At 38.8% G+C, this 13221-nt stretch overlaps 1 protein-coding gene across 1 annotated transcript; it reads right to left on the bottom strand.

Moving 5' to 3' along the window:
• Positions 1–665: 665 nt before the first annotated feature.
• LOC137740440 (uncharacterized) lies at positions 666–1691 on the bottom strand. Its single transcript, XM_068480311.1, has one exon. It carries the CDS (start codon positions 1689–1691, stop codon positions 666–668), a length of 1026 nt encoding a protein of 341 aa, XP_068336412.1.
• Positions 1692–13221: the final 11530 nt, after the last annotated feature.

Raw genomic sequence — 13221 nt, 5'->3', positions numbered from 1 at the left:
TCCTCTGTATCATTCTCTTTAATTCCCAGTACAAACTTTGCTGTTATTTCACTCATTAATCTATTTTTACTAACTCATGGTATAGAACTGCAGAATTTATAACCTTGCCCTTCATAATTGTATGCAGTTTATACTCGATCGCTGATATTATGAATGTTGGGAAATAACTTGAGTGTCACTAGTCGAGCGTGGCACCATTTAAGCATACATCATTTGAGGTTATAAGAAGGTCGGTGCAAACATGTTAAAATACAATATGTTCATATTTTATATATATATAAGAAAGTCGGTGCAAACATGTTAATACATATGTTCATATTATATATATATACACACACAGGCCTTTTAACAAGAGATCTCTATTTAAAAAAAAAAGAGGATATTCTCTTAATTGTTGGATTAACTTTAATAAAATTGTGTGGTTGAGATTAAATCACTAATTTTAACTACACAATTTTATTAAAATCAAATCAAATCTAACAATCAAGAGGGTGATCTTATTTTTTTAAAAAGATAGAGATCCCTCTTGTGAAAGGACTCCTCTCTCTCTCTCTCTCTCTCTCTCTCTCTCTATATATATATATATATATATATATATATTGACTATGGAACATACATACATACAAGAACCCACAAACGCAGCTTACTCATGTTTTCCTCAACACTCAACATACATACACCCTGATTTGGTGGCTAGAATTAATAACCACCGCCATGGCTACCATTGCTGCCACTACCGTATCCACCACCTCCACCACTGCCAGCACCGTATCCACCACCACCGCCCCCTTTACCTCCTCCTTGTCCACCTTGATGCCCGCCACTACCACCACCTTTACCACCTCCACCATATCCACCACCACCACCACCTCCACCTTTACCACCTCCTTGTCCACCATTTCCACCACCGCCTTTACCACCTCCGCCTCCACCTTTTCCACCTCCATGGCTGCTGCCAGCTCCTCCTTTACCACCTCCTTGTCCCTTACCGCCTCCACTGCCACCAACATATCCACCGCCTTGACCACCTCCTTGGCCACCACTTCCACCTCCGCCTCCACCTTTTCCACCTCCATGGCCGCTACCACCTCCTCCTTTATCACCTCCTTGTCCTTGACCACCACCGCTTCCACCTCCACCTTTTCCACCTCCATGACCACTGCCACCTCCTCCTTTACCTCCTCCTTGTCCTTGACTGCCACCGCCCTTACCCCCACCACCATATCCACCACCTCCTCCTCCTTGTCCGCCACCACCTTGGCCACCTCCTCCTCTACCACCACCTTGGCCACCACCGCCTCCTTTTCCACCACCTTGGCCACCGCCTCCTCCTCCTTGTCCACCGCCACCTTTTCCGCCTCCATGTCCTCTACCCCCTCCTCCACCGCCACCGCCTTTTCCACCGCCTTGTCCACCACCACCACCTCCTCCTTTACCACCACCTTGTCCACCTCCATGGCTGCCTCCTTGACCACCTCCTTGTTGGCCGCGTCCTTTACCACCACCTTGTCCATCGCTGTGGCTACCTCCTTGACCACCTCCTTGTCCACCGCCTTGTCCACCGCCACCGTATCCACCTCCACCTCCGCCTTTTTCACCCCCTTGGCCTCCTCCATATCCAGTACCACCACCAACTTGACCCCCTTCTTGTCCTCCACCACTGATAGTTTGAACACCATTTTCACCTCCATGCCCACCGTGCCCAGGGCGGTGATGGTCAATGTCCTCTGAACAAATGAAATTCATTGCAAGAATATGATCATCTTGTTTTAAGCATTGAAACAGATAAAATTAATCCAAATACTTTAATAATGGGAAAGAAAATTTCACAAGACAGATGTTTACTTACGTGTTTCTAGTGTGGCTTCTTCAATTTTAGGGTTAGCAGCGTAACTAGCACACCTACCACGTCGACCGAAGCCCTCGTAATGAATGCAATCGTCTACCGTATTGTCTTCCCCATTTCCTGCTCGAGTCATATATGTACTGATCAGTGAACTAGTATTTAAAACCTAATGATCAGTGAACTAGTATTTAAAACCCCAAATATGCATGCAATTTAGGAATTAACCATGAGAATATTTTTCTTAAGAAAAAAATTATTTACATCATACAATAATCAACTTCTGCCAATCATCTTGCATAACCATTTTTACACCAGAATTTTATACCCATATTCTTTCTTTTTTTTTTTTTTTTTTTTTTTTTTTTTTTCTTTTCACTTATTCATCAAATATAAACATGGAGTAAGAAATGTAATAAATTGGATTTGGTGTTTGAAAATCTTGAAAAGAGGATACTAAAATACTGTTAGTGTAAGTTCCACCATAAAAATAATTAGTTGTACGCAAAATAGTTCAAATTACGTATTAATTAGTCTGCAAAGTTTGTAAAGCTTCTAATGCGAGACATTTCATGCAGCTGTGAATGTTAAACCGAATAAATGAAAGAACAAAACCTTTGGTCTCATGATCCTGAGGCACTACTTGAGCGGCCACACAAGAAAAAATGAGAACGAGCACAAGCAGCTGCAAGCGCGGGAAACTATTCATTTTTTTCTTCACAAACATAATACTCATAAAACCACACTCAGAAGGAAATGTCTCTATGGATGGAAATCTTTGAGAACTCCAATGCTTTTTCCAGGCTTTTGCTTGGCTTTATTTATATTGCAGGAGGAGGTAGTAAAATACGCAACCGCCATTAATTAAATTAGGTAGATGGGATGAGTACAGAGATCCGAACACTTAGATAGGTACTTGGCTACTGAAATGGTTGGCACGTAGGCTTTGTGCATGTGCATGTCTCAGTTATCACTTCATCTGGATCGAAAGAGTGTAAAAAGAGACACGTGTATAGATTGAGCTCAGCAGAGAGGGTTTTGTGTTGGCATGTGGCCTCCCGAGTTCACAGAGTTTTCGAGACTTAATTTGTGTTCAGTCTGTTATTGCAGAAAGACTAGGAATATTCAAGCAATTCAACAACTTGAGTAACTTATAATTATAATAGACTTAGCTGAACTTATAGGATTATAATTGTATTAGGATATAGAGAACCATTATTAGATACCCTCATCGTTTCGTAGACATTGTTGGAGGGTTGCAATAGTTTACTCGTCCAAGTTTGGCCCTTGCAGTTAATAATTTCCTAGTTGTTCAACAGATGTGAGATTTATATTCATAACAAGCATTTTTACTTCGATGAATTTTCAAACTTAATACTTGAACAATACTTTGAAAATAAAAACGTGAAGTCATTGACTCATTGGGCTTCACAAACAGATCACCCACCGAAGCTGAATATCGGGCTTCTCATAAAACATGTGAATTGCACTACTAGATTCCGTTCATTCATCTTGCTTCACTACCGAAACTTGGCCTTTTTCATGGCAACCAAAAAGAAGAGATGAGAAAACGTAAACTGCAGCAATTGTAATTTCATCGTTATTTTTTAAATTTATTTGTAATGTAGTCGAGTTTCACTGCATGAATCCCATTAAACACTGAACTGTTATTTCCTTTCGAAGCCTGAAGGTGGTGGCAATTTTGAACTAATTAAGAAAATTGAATGTAAGGTGAAATTGTTTTGTACGAATTAATTTATACTCGAAAGACGTTTAATTATCAGATTCCATCAGCATATAGCACATAGAAAAGCAAAACATTAGAAAGAGTGCTATATTATATGTAATGCTTCATTTAACACAGCGGATCATGAGTACAAAGTGCAGAACATTACATACGTACGTGATCCCATGCATGCATATACATTCATATATATGCATGAAACTTATTCATATTTTCCTACAACGCAGTATATCTGAGCATATGGCTTCAGTTTCCTCCGCCACCGCCTCGACCGTGGCTGTCATCTTTCCCGTATCCACCACGTCCCCCACCTCCCCGGCCTCTGCCACCACCACATCCCCTCCTCCCTAGCCACCTCAACCACCATGTCCCCCTCCTCCCCAGCCACCTCCACCACCACGCCCCCCTCCTCCCCAACCTCCGCCACCACGACCACCTCCTCCCTAGCCTCCTCCATGCCCTCCATATCCTTCAGGCTGCTTTATTACAGAATTGTCTGTAGACATGTAAATTTCTTTGCATACAAATGATGCATTGCAAAGTTCCACGTGGCATATGACTCATCACAAATGGACAAGTCATTAATGACATGTATGACACAAATCAAGCAAAGGAAGTGTAAACCATTCCCAAAATTCAGGAAAAGGGAGAAAATCCCCCTTAAAATTGGCAACAGGCCCAAAATCTCTCAAAACCGGAAAGAAAACCAAAACATCTTCACAAAATAAAGAAGAATTGAAGATTGCTCACAAAATAGGCAAGAAAGCCCTATAATTCGGCCAAGCAAGGGAAAGTGGCTGAAATTAAGACACGAAACATGCCTAAATTCTCCCTTTGACGAATCAAGACACAAATCAAAGCCAAATCCACCCAAAGGCATGGCTTTGGAAGTCTATAAATAAAGGTCCTTAAACAAGCATAAGGTCGAGAATTTCTACATTCAGGGTAGAAAATCCTACATTCAGAAGAACCTCTGGACAAATCTTTGAAGACTAATACGCTACCAGAGCTCTCTTCGAAGAACTACAACCAAAGCCGAAGCATTCCCTTGAAGAATCAACAAGCACTTGTGGCGATTTCTTCAAGACTTTATTGCAAGCTCAAAACTTGTAACGACGTAAAATTCAAGATCAAGTCGCCAAGACCCTTGAATCAACGAAATCTCGCATCGACATCACCTTTGCCGCAACTTTGAGGTGAAGACCATCCAAGCGTTGTTTCAAGCTCAAAACTTAAAGCAATTGTTCAATCGTTCAGCCGAGATCAAGTCATTGCGACCCTTAGATCAACAACCTATGCATCTACATCAAATTTGAAGACTGAATCAGAGGAAAAGTTGTAAACAAAGATTGTAACCTACAAATTCAAATCAATACAAATTTACTTTGTACACGTGTTCTTGTTTCATTCGATACTAAATTTTTGTGTTTACATAGTCCTCTACTGCTTTTGATTATTCCCTTCATCGTTAACTACCACTTGAGACTATGGCCAATGTCTGTATCCATGGTCAGATTCATGCCCATGTCCATATCTGTGTCCATATCCATGCCAATGTCCATGCCAGTATCCGTGTCCCCATCCCAATGTTTTTGCATCATCTATAATGTTACCTCATTTTGCCTCATCAATTGCATATGTATAGAAGTTAATATATATGTTAGCCCTTTAATCGAACTTAGGGAGAGTATATCAAGTATACTGGAGCCAGTACGAATACAAAATCCTAGCTATATGTTATTAAATTACGAACTGCAACACTATAATGAACTTAGTGAAAACAAAACCAAATTCTTGTACACTATGACAAATTTAATAATTGGGTAGCTACATGTGGTTTGGTCGATTGTGCATATGTAATGGGTGAATAGGTGTTAATATTGATGAATTTGTTCTTTGAGAGGTTCACAGAATGGAGAAAAATAGAGAGGGAGAGAATTCAAAAGAGAAAGAGAGAAAAGAGAGAGAAAGTGAAACTCTATTTTGATTTCTTGATAGCCAAGTTATGATTACAATGGTTGTTATATGGCTCTTCCTTACTTAGCTCATATTTAGCTAAACAACTAACTCTGCTCCTTATCTCAACTAACTTGTAACAACTTATAATAGCTCACTCATTAATCTATTGACAAGTGTCATCTTATTTGACCCTTGATCTGCTCTTCACTTGGATCCTTACATCCCCCTTCAATCGTATGCTCAAGTGAATTGAGCATAAGATTGCCATAATGTTGTTGAAACAAAGGTGCTAACAAGCCTTTTGTACGTATATCTGCAGATTGCTCAGCAGAAGAAACATGGTGTACATGAAGATCTCCCCGGGTGACCCTTTCTTTCACAAAGTGATAGTTTATCTCAATGTGTTTTGACTTGGCATGAAACACTGGATTTGTTGAGAGAGCTATTGCTGAGATATTGTCACAATATATGACTGAAGGTAGATGAATATCAACATGTAAATCACAAAACAACTGTATAATCCAAGCTAGTTCTGCAGCTGTGATTGCTAAAGCTCTGTACTCATCTTTTGTGGAAGACCTTGAAACTGTGTGATGCTTCTTTGATGCCCAATAAATTGGATTTGAACCAAGATAGATAACAAAGCCTGAACTGGATCTTCTGTCATTTGGATCACCTGCCCAATTTGTATCACTGTAGGATTGAAGATGTATTAGTCCTGGTTTAAATTGAATACCAAGATTTGAAATGCCTTTGAGATATCTGATGATCCTTTTGACTGCATGATTCCATAGGATTGTGCATGAATTGACATGATTGATTCACTAAGAATGCTATATCTGGTCTTGTAAATGTGAAATACTGAAGACTTCCAACAATGCTTTTGTATTGATCAGGACTATGATATGGCTTTCCATCATTCTTAAGTAATATGTGATATGAGAGACATAGAGTAGCATAAGGCTTACAATCTTGTAAATCAACCTTGTTAATAAATTCATTGATGTACTTTGTTTGTGACACAAATAACCCTTATGTTATGTAACTAATCTGCAACCCCAAGAAATAATGCAGTTTCCCCAAATCTTTCATATCAAATTCAGTTGTGAGATCTGTAATTACATCTGAAATTAATTCAGAACTGCTACCAATAAGTTTCACATCATCAACATAGAGCAGCAAAATCACAATGCCTTTGGATGAATGCTGAGCAAACAGAGAATGATCAACTTGTGAAGCCTTGAACCCTAAACCTGGTAAAAAACTTGTGAACCTGTAATTCCAGGCTCTAAGAGTCTGTTTAAGGCCATATAAAGACCTGTGTAACTTGCAAACATAGTTGGAAGGATGTGTTGAACTTTGAAATCCGGGAGGCTGTTCCATATACACCTCATTATGAAGAACTTCATGCAAAAATGCATTTTCACATCCATTTGTCTAAGAGGTCAATTGAATTATGCAGCTAATGCTAGAATCAACCTGATAGTTGTAGAATTTACCACATAGCTAAAAGTCTCTCCATAATCAATTCCTTCTTCCTGACTATACCCCTTTGCCGCCAATCTTTGCTTTGTACCTTGCAACATATCCATTTGCATCTCTCTTAATCTTATATACCCATTTACAACCAACTAGGTTCTTTTCAGGTAGTAATGGAACTAAAGACCAAGTCTTCTGTGTATGTAAGGCATTAATTTCTTCTATCATGGCATCTTGCCACTCTGAAACTCTTGAAGCTGCTTTGAGGTTTTTGGTTCTGTGACAGATGGCTAAGAATAGCTTACAAAAGCTAAGAAAGCCTTTTTTCTAAATATTCCATTTTTGGATCTTGTTTGCATAGGATGAACATTCATTGGTATTGGCAATACAACATGTAACTGCTTATGTTGAAAGTCAGGATCCACAGGGATAAGATATTGTATAGAAGAGTGAGACTGTTGTACTCTATTGGAACTCTGTGAAGGTGAGTCAATAGACTCTGAAGTACTGGATGTAAGTGTATTCAAGGAATCTGAAGCTCTAGATGTTGTCAAAGAATCTGAGGCACTAGATGAATGCAAGGTCAAGAACTCTGTGGTCTGAGATGTTGATGAATGATTATGAGATGCAAGTGATATTACTTAATTATTTAATGAAACAGATGTTGTTAGAGGGCTTTGAGAATGCTCATGTATACTTGCAGATGATGACTCTATGAATTTGGGTAATTGTGCATCCCTAGAATATGGAAAGGTTGTTTCATCAAACAAAACATGCCTAGATATATATATTCTTTTTGTTGTAATATCTAGACAAATAAAGCCTTTATAATGACTTGCATAACCAAGGAAAACACAAGTTTTTGTTTTTGGTTATATCTTAGAGCTGTTGTATGGTTTAAGCAGTGGAAAGCATGTACAACCAAAAATTTCAAATGATTAATGTCTGAAACTTGTTTAAATAACAACTGTTAAGAGGATTTGATTTGTAAAGCAGCACATGACATTCTATTAATCAAATATGTAGCTGCAACACAAGCATGAAACCAGAATTTAGCAGGTAAACTTGCAGTTTGAACCAATGTGATTGCAGTTTCTACAACATGTTATATTTCCTTTCTGCCAACCTATTTTGTTCTAGGGTCTGGGGACAAGATCTTTGGTGTAACATGCATTTTTGTGACAAAAAATGTTGAAACTTGGATCCTACATATTCACCCCCACCATCACTTTGTAAAATTTTTGGTTATGTAGAGAATTGAGTACTCAAATAGGCATAAAAATGCACAAATGTTGCAAAAACTTCTGATTTATTATGCAAAAGGGAAACCCATGTATATCGAGTACATTCATCTATGAAGGTTATATAATACCTAAATCCTTCATGAGATAACAAGGGGCAGGTCCCCATACATCACTATGTAAGACCTCTAGAGGTTGTACAGACTTAGTTATAAGAAAATTAAACTGCAGCTTAGTAAACTTTCCTTCCAGACAAGGTGTACATATTGATTGACATGTATCAAGTGATGCAAAGATGTTATTTTGATGTAGAATAGCAGAAGTAATGGCATTTGATGTATGTCTTAGTGTTCTATGCCATAGGCTTGTATTAACAGGTTTTGCTAGACAGCATGTGTGCTTATGAGGTAATGCAGGTGACAACTTCTTTGGTTTGTTGAAATGAATATAATAATAGCCCTCTCTACACAACCCCTTGATTATGATTGTCCCTGTGAATTTGTCTTGAACCCAGAAGAAAGTATCATCACATATGAATCGACATCAATTGTCTTTACACAATTGATAGATGGATAACAAGTGTTGTGAGATCTTTGGAACATATAAAACATTCTTCAAAGCAAGTGTTTACTAGAAATAGATAATGTTGATGTGCCAATATGAGAAATATGCAAACTTGCACCACTTGCTATCAAATCTTGGAGGACATTTTCTTGATCCATCCACAAACCCCATGATGCCATGGCTTTCAAGAAGCAACTTAATCTGGAAACTCCAAGTAAGATAGTTAGAATCATCCAACTTCACTGTAACCGAAGTGGGAACCATGGAACTGAGGTTTGTAATCAAAGACTGAACAATTCTCAATTGGTCTACAATCACCATTGTTGAACTTTGAGAAGAAACTTTCACTGAGACTTTTGACCAAACACGTAGAAGGCAATCGAAGAAGAACATAATTGTGAAGAACTCGGGGATAAGAGAAGACCCCAAATTTGTAAAATCACAGCAGTTTGCAAAACAGAGGATTAGAGAAAGAAAAACGATGCTTTTAATGGAGGTGCAGAAGCACCATTGCATTCCTCGGCGATGATACCATGTTAATATTGATGAGTTTGTTTTTTGAGAGGTTCACATAATGCAGAAAAATAGAGAGGGAGAGAACTTGAGAGAGAGAGAAAGAGAGAAAGTGAAACTCTATTTTGATTTCTTGATAGCCAATATAGCTCTTCCTTACTTAGCTGATATTTAGCTAAACAACTAACTCTCCTTCTTATCTCAACTAACTTATAACAACCCATAATAGCTCACTCATTTATCTATTGACAAGTGTCATCTTATTTGATCCTTGATCTGCTCTTCAATTGGATCATTACAATAGGTACATCGAACGTGTAAAAGTGTAAACATATTGATGATGCTCAATTATTTAAAACTGAGGCATAGTGAGTTTGAAGGAAAAAAAAACAGACAATTTTGCGTAAACCAATATTAACTAGCTAGCATACATAAAGTAAAGAAGACTGCATGCACTAATTAATAGTTAACCTTTCTTCTCATATTTAAATGTCTCAGCTTCAACATCGGAGAAGACGAGAACAACAGAGCCAAACAGAAGGCCTAAAAAAAAAAAAAAAAGCCTTGAAATCTTCATGATTCTCTAATTAACCTTATGCTACCCAAAAATCTCACAAGAAAGAAGACTAGAAGAATGTGAATGCTAAGGTTTATCACCATTGTTTTTATAGTGCTGGAGGTGCTATCAAATGACAAAATAAGGGGGTTTAGCAGGCGAGCAGTAGACATTATGGAAGTGGTGCACATTTACTAGCTAGCGAGGAAGCAGATTTTAGTTAGCAGTATGGAAAGAGTATTGTACGTATGGGGTAAGTACATTTGACTTAACTAGGATAAACACAGGTGGTTCAGGCGTTCAAGCAAGACATGTTTTGTTTAAGCTCATCATGCATGCGAATCTGGATACCTATTTAAGAATATAAAAAGTGATTAATTTTCAGTCGATTGATTCAAATTAGTGCATAAAAGGTTTACGGAAAGGGGGTTATTTTGTCATAATTTACATGGAATTAGACTTTATTAGTACGTAAATTGGTTTTTTACTACTTATAATTTGATAAGGATACTATTTTGGTGCTCAATGTGAGTTCTAATAAGAGAACCATAAGGATTGTTTGTTTATATAAATAATGGTCACTGCTCACAGAAAAAACTGGCTTGTTATTAAACTTAGACCTTTTATGAGTAGAGCATATTTCTACAAGAGAGGAGAATTTTACTCTTGAAGTTAGCTATGACTTCATCTTCTTCGTTGTTTTTAAAGGTCAATTTAGTCTTACAAGTTACAACAACACACACTACTTGATCAGAACTTATAGGGTCTAGCATTCGGACTACGTGTCAATGCAGCCCCAGACACAATAAAGCCCACATGCATACTCCATCCCTCCTCACATTGAGGCCTACCATTACTCCATGTAATGACCCCACTCTCTCTCACGTACTCCAGCCCAAAGGCCCACCATGTTCCAGTTCTAGATGAAAAAATTTCTCCACATATACAGTGTGATTTTTATTTATTATTTTAAAAATATTACATTCAAAAGATATTTCTATCTTAATATACACTACAGTAGATGAAAATTTTGAATCCGATACATAGTGGTTTACTATAAATACAATCTATCACTTGTGTAAATACATCAATTAAATAATTAATAAATTAATTATAATTTGTAGTAGAGTAATGCTAGGGATACCAAATTTTTAAAACCAAATTTGCAAACTAAATGATATGGTTGTAGATAATTGGATTATTAATTAAGTGTCAATTAATGTGATTGTTTCTTATTAGTGACACGTCATTTAGTTTGCAATTTGGTTTAAAAAAATTGATCTCCATAGCATTACTCTTTGGAGTAGGTATTGACATTAATGATGAGCCTCAATCTCAATTTTGATCAGACTAATTTTTCAATATGCACTCGAGACATGGTCATCGATGTTGAGAGTAGACCTATTATTCGTGTCGTGTTTTTTGTGTTCGTGTCGTTTTCGTGACATACTCGATATCTTAACTGTGACATCCCGTCCCGGGATTATTAAAACGCACGCGTGAAATTACATATTTGCCCCTAGTTCGTTTTCGTCATGTTTATTGGTTGTTTTGTGTGTTGTGGCATGTGTTGGGCCACACACACACCTGCACATTCACTGTCTCTCTCTACCTTTCTCTGTCTCTGTCTCTCATCTCTCTCTCCCTTCCCGTTCACCTTAATACGTACGGACAAACCCATAACCCACCAAATCCTCACAGATCGAAGAAACTAGGGACACCTTCGAACTCGTGAAGCTCGTGCGAGTGCAACCATACCATTTTCAGGTAGGAACTCTAACGTTTTCATGTCGTTTCGACAATGGCAGTTTTGAGCACTATTCATGCAAACTTAATCTAGCATGTTTTTGGATTTTTGAAGCTCATAGGTGTCTTAGTGAGGTCCCAAGGAGCCTCGGAGTGCTTCGTTGGACGAATTTGGACGTCGGGATCGTCCTGCTCGAAGTTAGCCGGTTTTGGTTGTTTGCTCAGGTAAGATCGCGTAAGTTTTAGCCCTTAAAACTTGTTGGGACATGTTCTACTAGTTTAGGGCTTCATTTTGGTGTTAAAATCATGAAAAACGGTTGAGAAACGAGTGAGAAAACTCGAGTTGCAGGTTTCCCAGTTTTCCGGCGCCGGCGACGGCGCCGGAGATTGAATGGAGAAGGTGACGGAATATTCCTGACGCCGTTGACGGAATCCGTTAGAAATAACAGAATATTCCTCACGGCGTCAGTTGACGCCGTTAGTGTGCGCCGCATGTGCCTGCGCGTGGCCGGCGCGTGGGGGCGCGTGCGGCGGAGGAAATTTTTTCTAAAAATATGGTTGTGATCCTGAGGTTGTGTAGAGCACGTTGGTATATTCATTTGTCCATTTTGAGCAATGTATGAGAAGTTATTACAAGAAGTTGGTTATGTGCTTTAAAGTTAACGTTTTTATAGTTATTTCGCATATAGGTGACACGTACCCCGAGGACGAGCGTTCGCACTCGAGGCAGGGGGCTACGACCCTTCCACATACCAGTGAGTGGGCTTTTGTTTTCCGTATATACCTATATACATTTATATTCCCAGAAATTGTTTAAAAAGGGTTATTTATGTTATGCCATGCACTTTATTATTATCGTTTATGCATCATTGCATGCATTAGTAGTGGCATGCATATGCATATGCATATTGGGTGCTGTGGACGCACAGGTAAGTGCCAGGTAAGTGGTATTCATGTTTACATTCAGCAGTAGTTGAGATGCTTAGTGAGCTCATAACCTGTACCCCCGGTGTTAGTGCTCCCGCCCAGAGTAGGGCATAGTCTTTCACGTGATGTTCACCTCCCGCACCACACGCTCAGCTTGGATCCAAGTTAGGTGCACAGTCCTGTCGTACAGACCACTTTAGGTGGTTCCGACTCGTAGGTGACCCGCGATTATTCGCACAGCCTTCACGTGATCGTAGCACTAGAGCGTACATATGTATTACACCCAGGCCTGTCGTACAGACCACTTTAGGTGGTTCCGACTCGTGGGCAGGTTCAGTTTTTGAGTTTGAGATATGAGCTCTACATGCAGCCGTACATGTCACGTTAGGTGACTCCGGCTGCCAGATGTTATGCTATTGATGTGATTTATACCTGAGCACTTGCATTTCATTATGAGGTTCTGACATGGCATATTCTTGAGCATGATTGGCATACCCTTGAGCATGTTTGGCATATCTATACATACGTATATATGTTTATTTCTGGGAAGTATACAGGTTTTACGGCGAGGGGTTAGAATGTATTTTTGCTAAATAGTTTTCAAAGAGCTTTGTTTTTGCCCACTCACGCTTTTGTTTTGCGCCCCTCC

The sequence above is a fragment of the Pyrus communis genome, chromosome 7 (genome assembly GCF_963583255.1).
Source record: "Pyrus communis chromosome 7, drPyrComm1.1, whole genome shotgun sequence".
In the NCBI taxonomy this organism is placed as follows: domain Eukaryota; kingdom Viridiplantae; phylum Streptophyta; class Magnoliopsida; order Rosales; family Rosaceae; genus Pyrus; species Pyrus communis.
This window is presented reverse-complemented; position numbering and strand designations above follow the sequence as displayed.

What these genes read in the sequence shown, in the direction of transcription:
- LOC137740440 (XM_068480311.1), bottom strand. Translation starts at nt 1,691, where the DNA reads ATGGAGGTGAAAATGGTGTTCAAACTATCAGTGGTGGAGGACAAGAAG.